At 56.3% G+C, this 18,627-nt stretch overlaps 2 protein-coding genes across 2 annotated transcripts in view; one reads left to right on the forward strand and one right to left on the reverse strand.

Moving 5' to 3' along the window:
* The window catches only part of GPR179 (G protein-coupled receptor 179), a 36,100-nt gene extending 33,642 nt beyond the window's left edge, over nucleotides 1-2,458 (reverse strand). Inside the window, exon 1 of the mRNA XM_054014050.1 lies at nucleotides 1,590-2,458. Coding sequence (XP_053870025.1) covers nucleotides 1,590-2,458 — 869 coding nt within the window. The remainder of the gene's footprint in view (nucleotides 1-1,589) is intronic.
* An 8,717-nt stretch (nucleotides 2,459-11,175) lies between these two features.
* The window catches only part of SOCS7 (suppressor of cytokine signaling 7), a 33,427-nt gene continuing 25,975 nt past the window's right edge, over nucleotides 11,176-18,627 (forward strand). Inside the window, exon 1 of the mRNA XM_054014726.1 lies at nucleotides 11,176-11,948. Within this exon, the coding sequence (XP_053870701.1) occupies nucleotides 11,176-11,948 (773 nt within the window). The remainder of the gene's footprint in view (nucleotides 11,949-18,627) is intronic.

Below are 18,627 nucleotides of genomic sequence, written 5' to 3' on the forward strand. Positions count from 1 at the left end.
GGAGAGCCACTATGGTCCAGTGGGGGAAACGCTAGACTGGGATCCGGGTAAATCCCAGTGTTGCCTCTGACCTACTGTTTGTCTTTGCATTTCTATAGTCCCCTCTCTGGCTTGTCTCGCCTGCCCTCCCTCCCGTTGACCAAGCCACTGTTTGGCTCCTTGGTCCGGGTCACGGCATGGAAAGACAGGGGCTTGCTGGGGGGAATCCATTTTGGCTTGTAATAGGGCCGATCGTCCAGCCCACGCCAGCGAGGCAGCGTTCACCCTGTGCTGCTCCTCTCCCTGCTCTGACACGGTCCCCGATGGATCTGGAACGTTGGGATGCAAACAGGGAGGTCGGAGGCCCCCTCCCATTTCAGTCGGTCCCTGGCCACTCTGGGGGGCCGAAAATAGCTTCTCCCCTCCCCCTACATGATTCCCTGCAAAGGACGCCCGTGGGGAGCCTGGGAGGAAGGACGGGGATGCAAAGGGTCGCACGGGGACTTGGCACCGAGCGCCGGAGCTGCTCGCTGGAAGCTTGTAACCCCCAGACGTGGAGCAGAACCGAACACGTAGGATGCCTGAAGTCTGGCAGGACCGTTGGGGTTCATTGTGATCAGAGAGAGCCCCGGCAGGAAAGGAGGGCTGAGGCCAAGGGGGGGTGAAAGGGCTCCCCCCGCTCCCAATCCATCGGCGACCCATCCATCATGGCGTACCTCAAATCCCCCTTTGCAATAACCACCCGGAGCCAGGTTCGTTCAGGGCCCAGCCATGGATTGGCTGGCCAGGGCTGTGGCTTGGGGGTCTACTGGGGTCACCCCACCTGAATACACAGTGACAATGTCAGCTGGCGTCCAGCCTGTCTTCCAGCAGAGTCCAGGGTACTGGAAAACCTGGGGAAGGGGGGAGGAAAGATGTGGTGGAGACCCAGAAGTGTGTACATGGGGGCCCTGCAGGTCTGCACCCAGAGCGATGGATGAGAGGGGGTCCCCAGAGCTCCGTCCCAGGCTGACGGGCACCTCTGCAGCTCTGTGCCAAAGTGTAGGTGGGGTGGAGAAATTCCCACAACTCTTCGCCTCTGAGTGTGTCAGTGGCAGGGATTCCGAGTGTGAGGGATGGGGGAACCGTGCAGCGCTGCATCCCAGGGGTGTGTTAGGTGGGGGATCCCCCTGTTTTGCACCCCAGGGTGGGGTATGTTAAGTGGGGGATCCCCAGCTCTGCACACAGGGGTGGGGTATTTTAGGTCAGGGGCTCCCTAACTCCGTACCCTGGGGTGGGGTATATTAGGTGGCGTATCCCCAGCTTGGTACCCTGGGCTGGGGTATGTTAGGTGGGGGGAATCCCCCAGTTTGGCAACCCAGGAGGTACGTTAAGTGGGGGGGGGTTCCCCAGCTCTGCACTCTTTAGTGCGGGGGTGGAGGGAATCCCTCCAAGTCTGCAGCCCAGGGAAGTGAGACGAGAAGAGAATCTGCCCGACCCCCAGCGGCAGGCTGGAGGGGAGGGGGAATGCAGTGCTCTGAACTCTCCTTCCCAAGCACCCCCTACCCTCATCCTCATGCACCTCCCCCCCACAAGCATCCCCCCCCCCCCACGGCATTGCCCCCACTCACTTGAACTCGGGGGTCAGGTCTGGCTTCAGCCCGTAGAAGGAGGAGGACAGGGTCACCATCCAGCTGGGCAGGAACTGGTTGTCCTGGCACTCCAGGAAGGGCGGCGACCACTTGACGTGGCTGGCGTCCATCACGTAACTGTCGCCCCGGTTCCACTTGGGGGTGTCCAGGCTCTGGAGGTCGTTGCAGAGGACCCGCTTGTGCAGGAAGAGGCCCCGCTGCTGGGCCTGCAGGCTGTTGAACCACTGGTTTTCCCAGCTCAGGTTCCGCAGGCTCTCGGAGGAGGCCGACAGGTCCTGCAGGAGGATCTCGTTGTTCTCCTTGGTGGCCTGGAGCATCAGCTGGGGTTTGGAAGACGCCGGGTGGGCGTCGAAGGTCAACACGGCCCGGTAGACCTGGGGATCCCCTTCGACGACGCTCCGGACCAGGGCGTGGTACCACTCCACGTCCTCCTTGACGCTCGACTCCCTGATGTCATTGGTCTGGAAGATCATGTTGAGGAAGTTGGTGGCGTGGGTCAGGGTCTCGGTGGCCCCCCGCAGGGCGGAGCGCAGGCCCGGCGGGGGACTGGAGGCCCTGCCCCCGTCCCGCACCTCGAAGCGGCGGCTGCAGTTGGCTTGGGAGAGCCTCAGCGCATCCCCCGAGTACAGGAAAGTCAAGGCTGCCGCAGCACCTTCCAGGTCCATCTTCTCCAGGTCGGGGGTGGGCACCCAAGTGGAAGCTGAGGAAGAGGACGACGACAGGGTCCATTCCTTCGCCTTGGGCGTCCTGGCCTTGGGAGGCGGCGACCTCTGGGGCTGGAAGATCCCTGCGCCCCACACAAGCTCCATCTGGAAGCCCCAGAGCAGAGGCCACAGCCAGACCCCCATGGCTGGGTGAAGATCAAAAGAGCCGAGACCCCGCCGCCCTGCAGCCGGCAGGGCTCATCTCAGCAGCGGTGGCAGGAGAAGCCAGCGGGGGGAAGAAGCCTCCCCCCCCGTGGACAAGCATCGGGAGAGCCGGGGACCCTTAGGCGGAGGAGGAGGTGGAACAAAGCGGTGACGGGCTCATTGCTAAGAGAAGCAGCGCTGGCGTGCATTTATGCCGGCCCAAGTGCCCTCTGCAGCTCCTGAAATAGGCAGGACTCTCTCTCAATTGCTCTTTTTTTTTTTTTTTTTTGGTCCCCCTTCCCCCTCCCCTTTGCTGGCGACGGAACGGACGTCACCGGCTCCAAAATCTGTACATCTGTCGGCGCTGCCCTCTCCGCCACCCCTCCCCGGTCGCTCGTCCACGCCGGGACCTAATGCAAAGGCTTTTAAATCGCTGCAGATCCTCCCCCGCTCGCCCCGCCGCACACGCCCAGAGCGGCTCGCTGCCCACTAATGCTCCCAATGGAGAAATCCACCCGGGGCCGGAGGCAGGGGATGATTGAAGGCGACTCTCCCTCCTGCTTTAGTTCCATTAGGGAGATCTGGGGCTGGCTGTGATGCAAGCCGATCCTCGATGGCTTCCATGGCAACGGAGCCTGAAAATGTTTCGCCCCCACCCCGCTTCCCCATTCAGCAGCTTCGCCAAGGCCAGACTGGGCATTGATAAGGTCACCGACTGTTCGCATCACACCGCTACATGTCAGTAACCCTTTCAGCGCCGCCTTCCCCGGGTCGGGTGACCAGACAGCAAGTGTGAAAAATCGGGGCAGGGTGTGGGGCGGGGGAGGGGGGGGAATAGGAGCCTATATAAGAAAAAGACCCCAAAATCGGGATTGTCCCTATAAAATCGGGACATCTGGTCACCCTAGCCCTGGGCCAGGCCGGGCTGGGGGGGGGTTCAGCCAGTCTGTGCTGCTCACAAGCCCAATGTCACCATGCGGCGTGTGTGTGATGGGCAGCGTGTCGGAGGGATGGGGGGAGCAGACGAAAAGGGGGAGTGAGGCAGAGAGAATGAAAAAGGGAAGGAGACCCAGAAAGCACGAGCTAGAGACGATCCGGGCAGGAGAGAGCCAGAGCCCGGGGAGGGGGGGGGGCTGGGACTCAGGGTGTAGGGTTTGGTTCAACACCCCCACTGTACACATTGCTCCAAGGGCAGTGGCCAAAGGGAGAGGTAGGGGGCTGGGAGCGGCCTCCCCTCCCCTCCTGCAGACGAGAGTTTCTGCCTCGACTGCCTGTTAACGCACACGCACGGCAGCTGGGAGTGGGGGCATGAGCTGGGAGGCCCCTACAAGCGGAGCCCTTGCAGACAGTGGCTATTTATGAACCAGGAGGAGGCAGGTAACCCTCCCACCTGGGGCCAGAGACCTGGGATGGTGTAACCCTCCCACCCGGGGCCAGAGATCCCGGGATGGTGTAACCCTCCCACCTGGGGCCAGAGAGTGGGACTGTGTAACCCTCCCACCCGGAGCCAGAGAGTGGGACAGTGTAACCCTCCCACCCAGGGCCAGGGATCCCGGGACGGTGTAATCCTCCCACCTGGGGCCAGAGATCCCGGGACGGTGTAACCCTCCTACCCAAGGCCAGAGAGTGGGACGATGTAACCCTCCCACCCAGGGCCAGAGACCCAGGACGATGTAACCCTCCCACCCAAGGCCAGAGACCCAGGACGATGTAACCCTCCCACCCAAGGCCAGAGAGTGGGACGATGTAACCCTCCCACCCAAGGCCAGAGACCCAGGACGATGTAACCCTCCCACCCAAGGCCAGAGACCCAGGACGATGTAACCCTCCCACCCAAGGCCAGAGACCCGGGACGGAGTAACCCTCCCACCTGGGGTCCCGGGATCAGAGTCCCAGGACGAAGGGGCCGGCCGTGAATCTGCAGCCACTTGATTTAGGCTAGAGGCAGGGGGCAAACCCCTGTTGTGGCCGCACCTCTGCTTGTGGACAGGGAGCCTGATTCTCTTCCCGCTCAGCCCGCTGCAGTGACTCCATCCAAGTCAATGGGGTGAATGGAGGAGGAGGGTGTCGGTGGGGCTGGAGCTGAGCCCAAAGCCCTGGGCAGCTGGGGTGGCTGTGCTGACGGTTCAGAGCGAGAGACGTGCTGGACCCCCCGGAGCAGGGGGAAAGCGGAGGCTGCTGCCTTTTGAGTTAGGCTTAAACAGAATCTCTCTCGCCCAGCGCCCAGGGATGGTTCCGCTCGGCCAGTGCCACAGCCCACAGTGCTGGTGGTTCCTGGTTCCTCCTCTCCATCTAACCCTGGGTCCTGATCTGCCGCCGAGCTAGCCCGTTCCCCGTTGTGAAGGTGGGGAAACTGAGGCACAATGTGACTTGCCACAGGTCCCACAGAGAGTCAGGAAGAGGACCCGGATCCCCTGAAGCATGGCCGTGAGCTGCAGCGGCTAGCCCGTGCGGCCAGCTCCCACTGCCACCTCCCCATCAGCACACCGACGGTGGCGCTGTCATGTCACGTCGAGTCATTCAGCCGGGCCGGCCCGTTTATCAGCCAGGCCCTCGGCTCTGTGGAAAAGGACCTTTGCTGCAGTCTCGCGAGCGCTGACTGACGCTCCCGGCTTTAACACCTCGATGGTGGCCCCCTGCACTTGAACCTGTCCGGCCAATAGACTTCACCCGGGGCACTCCTGCATGCAGCTAATGGCATTTGGCTTCCCTGCAACGAGCAAGGAGGGAAACTGGACCCAAGGCGGCGGATCGGCAGCAGCGACAAAGCTGGAGAGAGTGTCTAGGGCTTTCCCCGTGGCGAGGGCCTGCAGGCTCGGCCCTGGGCCTGTCACGATGATGCTTTTGCCCAGTGGGCTCTGGAGCGCTCGCCAGGGTGTGATCCCCAAGCCACTGAGCAGCACCAATCCCACTGGAGTCAGGCTGACGGGGAGGAGGACTGGGACTGGCACCAGCCACCCACGGCCTGGTGTGGGGGGGACCGGTTTAGGTGGGAATGTGCGAACTATTCCCTATAGAGCCTCCTTAGCGGAAGCCCAGCTTTGTCCGTAAGCAGCTCACTTAGTGCCGGCTGCTGGGTCAGGCCCAGCGAGTGTTGAACTGAAGGGTGATGGGGCGTCTGGGGAGAAAGTCTTTCAGCTTGGCTGCTTGCCCGCCGGCCCTGCTCCCCGCACCTCCTGTCTCATCAAAAGCCGTGGAAGAGCAAATGCACCAGGATGTCCCACGCAGCAGGTTCCCTGGGGAAGGATGCGCCTGACCCCCCACAAGCGCCAAAGGCTTTATGACCTGGCGGGAGACGGCTGAACGTCCCCCACAAGAGGGCTCCCCCGAACCACCCACCCACACTGCAGGGTTTCACCTTGCCCAGCCTCTTGGCTTTGTGTCACCAGAGGGCGCTGTGACATCACAGCAATCCCCTTTCCCATTAACTCTACAGGCCCATAGTTCATTCCTGCCCCAAGTGTCCAGTTCTCAGCCCTTCGCCTCACCTGCATGCGCTGTGGGGGCCCCCAGCAGGGACGGGCTGGCGTGCGCAGCCAGAAAGCCCACGCTGTGCCCTGGGGCAGGCATGCCCAGGTGAACATTAAAATAGCAAAGGGGTCGGTGCCATGGGGGAGTGACAGAAACCACGATGGAATCACTCGGCTTCTGATGAAGCAGGGGAGAGACCTTGGCCCTAGAAACTCTCTCTGGAGAACACCTCCCCGCGCCCGGATTCACAGGGCAATTACTAGCTTTATCGCAGTACAGCCTAGAAGGCCCCACCTGAGATCAGGCCCCATGGTGCTGGGCCTGGCACAGACACATGGTAAGAGACAGGGCCCACCCGGAAGAGCTGGCGGTCTAAACAGACAAGGGGCAGGAGCAATGGAGTAGTATGGTCTCCGTTTTACAGATGGGGAAACTGAGGCACAGAGCAAATAAGGGTGAGATTTTTCGAGCACCCACCGCCAGGGCCAGATGTTCGAGAACAGCTCATTTCTTAATAGTCTGAGCAATTCTGAAAGATCTGGCGCCGCACAACTTGTCTATGGTCAAGTGGGGGAGCCAGGAAGCAAACGCAGATCCTAGCAACAACCCAGATCCTAGCTACAATGAGGCTTTCCCTTCTGCAGCAAAGCACTGGCCCCTGGGTGCTCTCGAAGCACTCTGCACACAGGAATGTAGCCGCCCAGCCCCCTCGAGGGGCAGGTCAGCCCCGTGTCTTACAGAGACACCCCAGGCACAGAGGGGTTACCTGACTTGCGAGATCACAGTGCAGGCTTGGTCCTGACGGTGCAGGGGCAGAGTGTGGCCCACAGGCCTGCAAGTTACAAAGTGATGGGGAGCCCAGGAACCCAGGCCGATGCTGCCTCGAAGCAGGAGAGAGGCCTAAGAGGGGAGCAAGTAGCTACGCACCTCCTCAGCACAAAGAAGATGCTGCATCTCCCTTGTCTATGTCTGGTGCCTAGCTCCTGCTCACTTGGACTGAACAGCCTGTCCTGCTTGGCACCCTGAGAGGGCTGCTGGATCTAGGCGCGTATCTGTAATAATGCCACGTGCACGATCGGGAGCCCTTTTCCATGGAGTCAGGGTCCCAGGTGGGAAACAGACACGCCCCAGGCTGCTAACTGAATCTGCACTTCTCCCGGCGTGATGTGGCATGGTGCCCCTTTGCACGCTCATAGGGAAGCAGGGAGCGGGAAGCACGGCCTAGTGGTTAAAGCCTGGGTGTGTACGTCCAGCGAGCTGGGCTGCGTGACCTTGGGCAAGTCTTCACCCTCCCACCCTGGGCTTCAGTTTCCCCGTCTGTGAAATGGGGATCATGTTCCTGACCGACATGGCCTGCCCCGGGAGATTAAAGTTTGCAATCAGAGCAGAGCATTTGTCCGGAGGGAGCTGATCCAACCCTGAAAAATCCAGTGTCATGTATCATAGGGAGGCCTTGGAAAATGTCTCCCTAGTTGCTTTTGCTGCTGTTTCATGCCCTCCTTCACTGGTATCCTCAGAGAATTGCTCTTAATCCTTCTCCCGGAAACGCGACTGGGCTGAAACGGCCACTTTCGAGTGCCAACCCTAAGCCAGCCGGGCGGTCAGTGGCGCTGCTGGATCTAACTTCTACCATCATTTAAAGGGATCTGGGATGCTGAGAGCAGCTGCGCGTCTCCTCCCCCCGCGCTCAGCTTAACTCTCTCTGAATGCAGCTCTTGCCTTCTGGTCACTTCACTCAAATCACATGTAATGATGTGAAAGTGAATTGCTTTCTCCATTCCATTACCCCAGCTCCAAGGCTGGGCTGAGCCTTGGTTTTCCGTTCAGCCCCTTTTCTGTAAAGTTCCATATTGTTACCTCCAACTACCTGCTTTGCAGCACCGGCGTCACCTTAGCGCAGCTTTTGCAGCGAACTGTGGCGGGCTGCAATTCACCGGGACCTGCCCTTTTACTCTTCGCTGGATGTCACGTGCAACCTGCTTCCTACGGAGCACACACAAGTGGTTTCACATTTTGGAGGAGGCAGCTTGTGCTGCTCGGGTCAATAGCAGGCTTTGAACCTCCTACCTCCAGCACTAAAAGCATGCTTCTGTTGGCTGAACTAAAGGAATATCTCAGTTATTACAGTCTCATAACTGCCTTACCCCTAGCAGGAGACCACTTCCAATTTGTATTGTGGTAGCACCTAGCGGCAAGGCCTTGCACTGTGCCATGCTTACCGCCTTAGACAAGCGGTCCCCAAACTTTCCCCCTTGCACCTCCCTTACCTGGTCTGCACTCCCCCTCTCCCAAGAGCCGTGGTCAGGAACCAGGGCCAGGAGAAAGGCTGGAGCCCCAGTTGGGAGCTGGGGCCATGAGCGGAGCCCCGGCCGGGAACTGGGAGTGGGGCCGCGGGTGGGGCTGGGAGCTGTGACTGGGGCCAGGAGCCAGGGACAGTGGCTGGGAGTGGGCCCGTGGTTGGGATCAGGAACTGGGGGCCGCGTCCGGGAGTGGGGCCGCAGTCGGGGCTGGAGCCAGAAGTGGGGCTGTGGTCAGGGCCGGGGTCAGGAGTGAGCTGGGGGCAGAGCGGTGCTGGGTGGTGCTCCCTCCCTGCCCACCGTGGGGGCTTGCCCAGGCCCTGCTGCGCCCCCCCAAACATTCCTCCACGCCGCCTGGGGGGCACCCCCCACAGTTTGGGAACCACTGCCTTAGACCCATTCATCACGCCCCACAAAGAGGAGCCTGATCTCTAGCGCCTCCTTCTGGCTCAGTGCAAGTCAGTGAGGGAGCCTTGTCCTGCATTCTCTGCAGAGGGGCAGCAGTGGGAAGGAGAACGTTGGAGATGGGGCCAGGCTGCAGATTTGGGCTCTGAATTTAGCTGTCCCCGCAGGTCGGGTTGGGGTCTGAGGTTCTGGTTCTAGAGGAAATGGTTGGTTTCTAGAGGACCCCTGCTCGCACCACCCCAAAATACTGTGCCATGGTGCAGCGAAAGGGGGTGAATTCTTGCGAATCAAACCCTGACGGGGTACTCCGGTGGCTTGGCCCTGCCAGCGCCAGGGCTAACGTTAGCCCGTGGTCGGTTTCCTCCTTTACGTAGCTCAGTTTGGATCTCCAGACGTTGTGTTTTGTAGGCGCTCAGGGCCCCTCCCACACACAGGGGCCAAGAAACAAGGCTCATCCCTTGCTTAAAAACCTAAACCAACTTTTTTTTGTGCTCAGTAAAGCCAGCTTTTAACTCCCTCCCCTGCGCAGGGGGCAGGCAGTGTGGGGCAGTGGGAGGGAGTAGGCTGAGGTGTTGGGGATGGGGGTGGGGTGGCAGAGCGGAGGAAATGAAAATGGGTGGACCCAAGGTAAAAACCGTGAAAGGAGAAAAGAGCCCAGCAGACTCGGAAATGCCCCTGGGAAGCCTGGTGGGCTCCAGAACGTGGCAGCAGCTTGTTGGTAGCACCCAGAGGCCCAAGCTAAGATCAAGGCTAATGGTGCTGTACAAACACATTGCGAAGGCCGACCCTGTCCCACAGCCTAATCGGAGGAGGCACAGAGAAGCGAAGCCCTTGAGCTAAGCTCACACACATTGGCCAATGGCAGAGCTGAGACTAGACCTCAAGTTCCCCGAGTTTAAGAGCAGTGTCCTACCCACTAGGTCACACTGCCTGTCTAGCACTTGCTCCATTGAGATGTGAAGGGGCTGAACCTCTGCTGGACTTGCAAGTGCTTGACGAACGCTCCTCTTTTCAGCCGCAGCATTTGGGGCGCCGAGTCAGGAACTAGCCCTGGTGAGGAGCAGATGGGATCGAGGAGCAATGTGACTGGTCCCGAATAAGGACCTTAAAGATTGCTTTGGGAGGGATGGGGGCAGCATGGGGGCCTAGGGTTATAGAGCCGAGAGGGAGGTGGGGGTCTGGAGGCAGCTGTGACGGGATATGGAGAGAATGGTGAGCTGGTCCAAGTGAAGATAACAAGGGCCATAGTGGGTCAGACCAATGGTCCAGCCAGCCCACTATCCTGTCTCTGACAAGTGGCCAGTGCCAAATGCTTCAAAGGGAATGAACAACACAGGCAATTTTGTGATCCATCCCCTGTCGTCCAGCCCGAGCTTCTGGCAGTTGGAGGTTTAGGGACACCCAGAGCATGGGGTTGTGTCCCGACCATCTTAGCTAATAGCCATTGATGGGCCTGTCCCCCATGGACTTACCTAATTCTTTTTTGAATCCAGTTATATTTTTGGTGTGAGCAGGGATGAGAGAGAGGAATGGACAGTGGGGGAGATTTAAGCCCTGATCCTGCAAATGGATCATCAGTGACTGAGGATGCATTGAGCTGCCCGTGCAGAATGACTTACAATACTGGGGGCCTAAGACCACAGCCGGGTGGAGAAGGTGGTTGATGGAAAAGGAAACATAACGGGGCAATCAGAGGAGACCAGTCAGTGCAGGGTGACCAGATGTCCCAATTTTATAGGGACAGTCCTGATATTTGAGGCTTATATAGGCGCCTATTACCCCCTACCCCTTGTCCTGATTTTTCACACTTGCTGTCTGGTGACCCTAGGTCAGTGTCACATCAGGCCATAATCGGCATCTAGTTAACATGGCTTGAGTTGAAGGCAACAAGGCTGCAAACGGGGGGTGGTGGTGGTGGTGGTGGTGGTGGTGGTGGTGGTGGTGGTGGTGTGTGTGTGTGTGTGTGTGTGTGTGTGTGTGTGTGTGTGCGCACACGCGCTCATGTACCACAATGATGGGCTGCATAGGGGAAATCAGAGGGCAGGCTAAGCCCCACCCCACAGACAGCGCCGAACACAACAAACATCAGGCCCAGCACCAGGAGGAAGGGTAGGGGGCACATAGGGCTGAGGGTGGGGCAGAGACCCAGGAGGGGCGGGGCTTACGAGAGAAGGGGTGGGGCCTATCGGAGACACCAGCAGGCTGGCAGAGGGGTGTGGCCTAGGGAAGGAGGCGAGGCCTCTCGGGGGTTGGGGCGGACGTCGGGCGAAGTGACGTAGATAAGGGGTGGGGCCTAGGGAAGGCGGGGCTCACGTCGCTCGAGGGACGCAAGGGAGGGGCGGGGCCTGCAGCGGCAGCGAACGGCGCGAGGGGGCGTGACCGGCGGCGGAAGTGAGGGGGCGTGGCCGGCGGCAGCGAACGGCGCCAGGGGGCGTGGCCGGCGGCGGAAGTGAGGGGGCGTGGCCGGCGGCAGTGCCCCCGCTGAGGGAGGGAGAGGGAGGGAAGGAAGCGGCGGCGGGTCCCGGGCCGGGCCGGGCCGGAGGGATGCAGCGAGCCGAGCTCCGGGAGGGGGAGGCCGCCGCCGCCGCCTCGTACCGGGTGCTCAGCCGCCTGCTGGGCTATGGGGCCGGGCCGGGGCCGGGCGGCGGCGCCAAGGGCCCCGCGGAGGAGGGCGGCGCGGCCGGGGGGTCCCGCCCGCCGCCGCAGCTCATGGTGTTCCGCAACGTGGGGCGGCCGGGGGACGGGGCCGGGGATGGGGCCGGGCCCGGCCCCTCGGAGCTGCTCTGCCCGCGGCACCGCTGCGCCCTGCAGCCCAAGGGGGACCCGCGCTGGGGGCGGCTCCCGCCGGCCGGGCTGGAGCTGCAGCTGGCGGCGCTGGAGGTGGGCGGGAAGGGCCCCGGCGGCTGCCCCTGCCTCAGCCTGCTGCCCGCGCCGGGGGGCCCGGCCGCCGAGGAGACCAGCGACGCGCTGCTGGTGCTGGAGGCGCTGGAGCCCGACGAGGCGGAGAGCGGCTCCGAGGAGGAGCCGGGCAGCCCGGGCCGGGCCGGGGCCGGCGTGGGAGGGAGGCCGGGGAGCCGGGCCCAGCCGCCGCCCCCGCCGGCCGCCCCCGCCGCGCCGCCCGGGGCAGGCGGCCCCGGCGCGAGGAAAGGCTCGCTCAAAATCCGCCTCAGCCGCTTCTTCCGCACCAAGAGCTGCAGCGGCTCCCCGGCCGGGGGGGAGCCCGCCGCCGGCAGGAGGCGCTCGGGGGAGCTGCCCGCCTCGGCCGGGAGCCTGTCCGACGTGTCCAGCCCCAGGGGCCGGGAGCAGGACTCGGGCAGGTAAGGGGGGGGGGGGGGGCGCGAGAGGGGGCCCAGCAATGGGGGGAGGGCTCGGGATTGGGGGCTCTATGGTGCTGGGGGGGGGCGCGAGAGGGGGCCCAGCAATGGGGGGAGGGCTCGGGATTGGGGGCTCTACGGTGCTGGGGGGGCAAGGCACTGGTGGGCTCTGCAGGCTTGGGGCAGGGAATGCCCAAGGGGGGCAGGACACCGAGGGGGTGCGGGGGGGCAGGCTTACAGCAGCGGTGCACTAAGCACAGGGGTGTGAGGTGCTGGGGGCACAAGACATCGGGGGCACGGGGGCAGTGGTTGCGCTGCATCGTGCTGACATCTCAGAGGGAGCAATGGTTTTGGGGGTGCCCCCATCATGTTCTTGATGCACTAGGGGGGTGTTTTCCAGGCAAAGGGCTGAGTGGGTGCGGCTGTCAAGAGTATGGAGGTGGTGGCACATGCCAGTAGCAATAACCTGTGCTCGGCCTAAGGGTGTGGGGAATGAGGCCGGCTTGCACACTGATCTATGCTCTCTGTGCAAGGGTCCAGGGAAGCCATACTGGGGAGGTGTGTGCATGCCAGGGTGTACAGCTTTAATGTAAGGGAGGGAGAGGGCTATAGAGGCTGCATGCCATAGTATGCCCTCTTAGTGTAAGGGTGGGAGGGGGGTATGTGAGATGGCACACGCATGCCATGGTGTGGGGCAGAAGGATGCTTTAGTGTCCATTCACCAGGAGGGGCATGGGGTACGCTGTAGGATACATTCCTGTCATTGACAGAAGGAGGTTGGCATGCATATGGAATAGCATGCCCTTTCAGCTCTGTGGGCAGGCATGCACCATGATGTGTGTTCTCAGCACAAAGGTCTAAGGAGGTTGTGGGTTATGTATATCCAATATCGTGCTGGTTGCTGTTCAGTCCTTGCTCTGAGGGGCTCATCATTCCCACCAACAGAGTTCAGGCATATGAAATACACTCCTAACAATGCTTTGGGAGCATCCCTGGGAAGGAATAGTTGTTGATAAATACCCACGAGCATGAGCCATGGGGTTTTGGGTTCTTGTGGTGTTGTAGTATCTGGTGTATGCATCCTCAGGGCAGAACTTTTTAGTTGAAGAAGGCTTTAGTTCATCAGGCCATTGATTACTCCTAGAGCTTTCTAACTGCAGTTCTTTGGTTAGTCACTGCAGTCATGGCATGCCTAAAAAACACTTGACATTGGCTAGGCTTGGAGTGTGCTGAGACAGCAGCCTGTTGTGCTGGTCTTTGCTGTCTCTTGTCTTGTACTTGGATTGACAAGGTGGGGGGAGGTGATTAGAGACACAAGCTTTGAAGCCACACTGAGCTCTTCTTCAGGTCTGGGAAAGATAGTCCAAGCATCACAACTAAATATGAGGTGGAACAGAGTGTTTAGCATAAGCTGTTAGCGCGCATTCTAAGCAACCATTCAAGGTAGAGTGGCCCGTTAACACCAACTAAACAAACCCCCTCTTTTTGTCCAAAAATTAGGAAGCACTAGTATCACAGTCTAAATTTTACGGTAGACGTGGTGATACTAACAGTGCTGTTGTCTCCATCAGCAGGTGACTTCCGGGTTTTGAACCAGTGTTTGAGCTATTCTGTTTTGTTTATTCCTGGGACGCTAAAGTCAGCACCTATCTCATGAGCCATTGAGGAAAAGAATTGTGGAGCTGAACAGTGTTGTCCAAAGAATGAGCCTTATGTTCTCCTGGGCCACTTCCAATATGACTTCAGCAATAATATTCAGCGCTGTAGTAGGAATAGTCACATGTGAGCTCTGCATGCCCAGTGAGCTTGTATTCCTGTGACAGCCATAAGTTCATAGGGACAAAAGGAAACTGCGTCAGCAGGAGGAGTGAGGTATTTGGGACCAAAAGGGGCTCATGTGGTGGCCTGTTCTCTGCTCTCCATGTTACCATGTGGGCTTTGGAGTTCCAAGCTTCCATTGCGCTGCAGAGGCTACATGCTTGTTTCTGCGGCCGGGGATGCTGTAGGGGTGACATCACTTGGCTTTTGTTGGTGGGGAGGCAGGGAGCGCCTTGCTGAGATCTGAAGGAAGTTTCTGGTCAGCCCAGGAGCAGCATTTAATGGACTCAGGAAACAGTCTAGTCCTTGATCAGGAGAATTGATTGGCCTAATGCAAGTCCTTTGTGAAGAGAGAGCATATAGAAGGACGTAGTTTAAGAATTTATGATGGGTGAGCAAGAAAATCCCCCAACATCTTTGCTACTCACTCCTAACAGCCTTTGGAGAGTTGTGGCCCAGCGCACCAGTTTGTGGTAACTATACAGCCAATATGCCAAAAACCTTGCTCACCTTACTGGTGTAGGCTGGGAGACTGAAATTACTGGCTTCTTCTAAAAGGGGATGTCATGAGTTAGCATCTGAGACCATATAGCCTAAACTTCTTGGCTAAATTGCAACGTCAGCTTGTTACCACTTAACGCTGGTCAATGTGTTTGAGCCTTAAGTACTGTTAATGCACTCCTGAGATGAGCCTTGGTGGGTCTCTACATGTGGGATGTTGAAGCTGTTTTATACTGTGGCTTACAAGCTCCATTTACCATAAATGGACCTTAGATGGCAGAGAGATTCCATTTGCTTGTAATGACACTATTTTGCAATGTACTTGTGGTTTATTCACTCACTCCTTGTTCTTGCTATTGACCAGAACTGGAAGTCTTTAGGATTTCTGAGAACTGAAATAAAGTGGCGTGAAATTAGTTGTTACGTTTTATCAGATTTTGATCAGAAAGAGCATACTGCCACATGGATTCTTCCTTTTGTAGGAGAACTTAATGGTCACCGCTGTTGCCATTTCCAACTCTTACACATGGAAGCATGGGATTCTGTTGCACACATTAGGTAGTATTTTAACAAAGATTAGCTAAATGTGCTGAATCGAACTTTACGAGTCCTCTCAAAAAGGTCGAGATTTGAACTGTGCCTTCTGTTCCCATGGACACTTTTTCATGGAGTTCTCCTTGGGAGGGATAGGAAAGAAGGCACATCACTGTTGTATTTTGTTCTAGTTCCCCTACTTGCCAGGAGGCTACATAGTAGTGAAGCATCCATTGCTAGCTACTAGAGAGTTCAGCTTTATGCCAGCTCGTGCCAGTGAAGAAGAGTAGGTTAAGGTGGTGGGTTGCTGCCCAAGCCTGCAGCCTTATGTGCACAATCTGCTTCCGTGCAGATGTGGGAAGGAAGAAAGGCTGCTTTCAAGGAACCATGTACTGCATTGCCCACATTTGCTGGACCCCCTGTGCTTTAGCAGTGGGGCAACACCAGGGTTCTTGCAGTTGCTTCTGGCCCCTATTTTATTCGTTTAACCTCCCGTCTGGGATCATATGGTGTCTTTTCTCCTTCTCCCGAGTTGCCTCAAAGTATGGAAGATTTTTTTTAGGTTTCCTAACTTGCGTGCTGGGTACCCTTTCTCAAGATACCAATTCACCTGCACTGCTTAGCTGAGTTGCTCTCCCAAGGGTGCCCATATCTGTAGGTTCCTCATGGCAAGGGGTGTTTTGTGCAGACTGCTGGTTCTTTGCCCTTGTCCTCGCTAGAAGAAAAAGGGAGTCTCTAACACTCGTGACAAGTCTAGTGTAAACCAGGCAGTTTATAGTTCTAACACGTTAGCTGCTTGAGGTAAATCCTATGCTCTCCCTTCGGGTTTACCTCAATCAGCTAATGCGTGTTAAAACTGCAGCATGCCTTGTCTGCACCAGGGTTTTAACATCTGTTAGCTAACATGTTAAAATAAACGTTTTCTAGTATAGACATGGCATTTAAAGTGTGCCACAGGTGGCTGACCTGACCAAATTCTATCGCTGCTCAGGGCTTTTTGAGAAAAACCAGTTCCATGCAGACTTACTTTAGGACTGGGGAAAAGGCTGCAGCAGTCAAAGGGGACTGCTTCTCCAGTTAGTTCCAAGTCGACTTTTGGTCCAGTCAAAGACTTGCTACCTAGCTTTCAGGCAGATTCCTGTCAGTATATCTGACTCTCTGCCCCTTCCTCCTTCCCAAATAATTCCTGTTCTAAGATACCGATGTTTAGACATTTTGTCTCTATACTGCAGGAGGGTGTTTACCCAGTGCGACTTTTTCTTAAATGTTACTGCTAAGCAGAATCCCCAGTATTTTGAAGTTGCGGTCTAGGCAATCCATAGCATTCAGATGCCTCGAGGGACCATGTTGCAACTCTGCTTGGTAAATGTAGCAAAAGTTAAAAGGAAAACTGACCCCATTAGCTAAGATCAATAGTCTGTTCTGATGAACTGGGGTAGACTTTGACTGCAACTGAATATTGGGATACCCGTGGCAACGTTCCTGCCTTTGGGCCTGAGCATTGATATTTAAATGCTGCATCGCAGAAATGGCTCTCCAAAGCCATTGTGCACCACTGCTCCATTCGTATTGAACGTGTGGGTGCGGAGTTAGGCATGGATACTGCATCTGCACACGCAGAGTCCCAATGACTTCCACAAGAGGCTGCCTGCATGAATCCAGTTGCAGGCTTGTAGCCCAAGGCTTATAGCTGGTTTACAGTAGAGTTCACGTACAGCTCTGGCCAGCAGCATCTGCCCACCTAACGGTCAAGGATCTGATCTTTTTTTCAGTCCCTTCTAACATTCCTTTATGCGTTCATATGCGGAAGGTGCCACATGACCCCAGTGGAAATGACCGGCCAGGACTTTGATCTAAGTGAGATTAACTTATTACCATCTCTGCCTGTCTGGAACCAATTACAGAAACTGGAAATGGAAAAGATTTATGTCCCCTTGCCCTGACTTACTACAGAACAATATGAGTTCTCATGGCTATTGTCTCAGCTGCTATTGATTTGATGGACAACTGAACCTAAAACACTTTCCTCTCCTCTGATTTCTGATGATTTCAAGATACCCCATCTTAGCCATGTCATCTGTGATGTTTGATATGGGCCGTCTGATGCTCAGACTTGCCGTTCGTGCCATGTGAGCCGCTTGGAAATTCCATCACTAGCATTCTTTAGCAACTGCCATGTTCACCATAATGCCCACTTATGGCTCCCTCAGGACACTTAAGAGATCTTCTGCAGTATTAAGTTAAACTGATGCAGTGGTGTTCTGTTGACGGTCACACTTGATTACCATTAACATTTTCCACCATAATTTGGAGTCCATTGCTGTATGTGAGGAGAAGAGGGAAAGGAAATGTTAGAAGAGATCATATGAGTTTAATAGTGAAATGTAGCAGAGTCCAGTCCTTGTGAATCATTTCTGGATCTGACCCCACTGCAGATCTAGAAGTGAGAAATAACACATGGTGCTTTTTTTTTTTTAACATAATTGTAGAATGGTAGCGTAAAAATTTAGCCGTTTTGGTAATGGCACAGAGAGGTCCAAAATGTTTCTGCTCTGTGCTATTCATTCCTCTAAGGATAAAATAGGGCTTTAATAATAGATGGTTAGAGGTTTAATTCCAAACTATTTTGGTTTTAAGTGATTCTGTAAAAGTGATCAGTATCTAAATGGTAGGAGTATTTCTCACTACTGTCCTTATTTGCAAAAATAGAACTAAAAACTTCCTTCACACCTGTGCTACCCCATCAGAGTCAATAAGGTTACTCAGGTATAAAGGAGAACAGAATTTTGTATCCCCTGCAGAAAAGGCAGGATTATACTTGCATATTCTGCACTCTTAACAGATTTTAATGCCTGATGATACAAACTGGAGCTTAGATTTCAGTGTTCCAATAACTTGGTTAAATTGGAACATGCGTCTGCTGAAGTGGGTATTCACCCACGAAAGCTTATGCTCCAATACTTCCCTTAGTCTATAAGGTGCCACAGGACTCTTTGTCGTTTTTTGGTTAAATGATATCATGTGGAGCGTAACACTTTGCAGAAGATGGGAGACAGCTAACTTTCTCTGAAACTGACTAGCATCTTAAGAGGCTGGTGATAGGACAGCCAAGGGACACAGGCAAAACCTTCTAGTGGATTTAAGGGAAGCATTCAGATTATGGAGAGCGCTTCCTCCTTGCAAATCTAAAAATGAAGGTGGAGAAGAGAGCTCATGAGGAACCAAGCCAGCCTTGTAAAATCCCACTTGCCCAGGGTGAGAGATTCTCTTGGATGGGCAAGTAAAATATGGGCATTTCCATCATGGTAAGGATGGGAAAGAAGAGCTTATGCCTAGGTTGGTAAATCTTCATGTCAATGTTGCAAGGCTGAATGTAGAAAAACATGTTTGTTTGGATGGCACTGCTCTTAAATTGTGAAGCATGGCACTAAGTAATTGACTCATCTGGCCTGGGGGGAGATTTCCGGAGCAGTGCATTTGACATCTTTCATGTGGCCAGCAGTTGGGTAGAGTCTTGTTAAGACAATGCTGTCTGCGATACTGGGTGCTACCACTGTGGACACTCTTATTAGAATTCTGTAGCACACTTTTAAGATCATGTCTTGCACAAAGGCCAAGATTCAGGCTTGATTTGCCTGGAAACACTCAAGTAGCAGCCATGTACTTCTTACCCCCAACACAGGAACTTTGCCTTGCAGCCTCTAGCATGAAACTAAACTTCTGCACAGCAAGCTTTAAACAGGCTAGTTTCTTTATTTGTTGTGGGACAAAAAACTGCTTCCTGTGAGGTTGTAGGCCAGCCGGCCTGCCTGTCGGAGGCTTTTTTTAA

The sequence above is a fragment of the Malaclemys terrapin genome, chromosome 25 (assembly GCF_027887155.1).
Source record: "Malaclemys terrapin pileata isolate rMalTer1 chromosome 25, rMalTer1.hap1, whole genome shotgun sequence".
NCBI lineage: Eukaryota > Metazoa > Chordata > Testudines > Emydidae > Malaclemys > Malaclemys terrapin.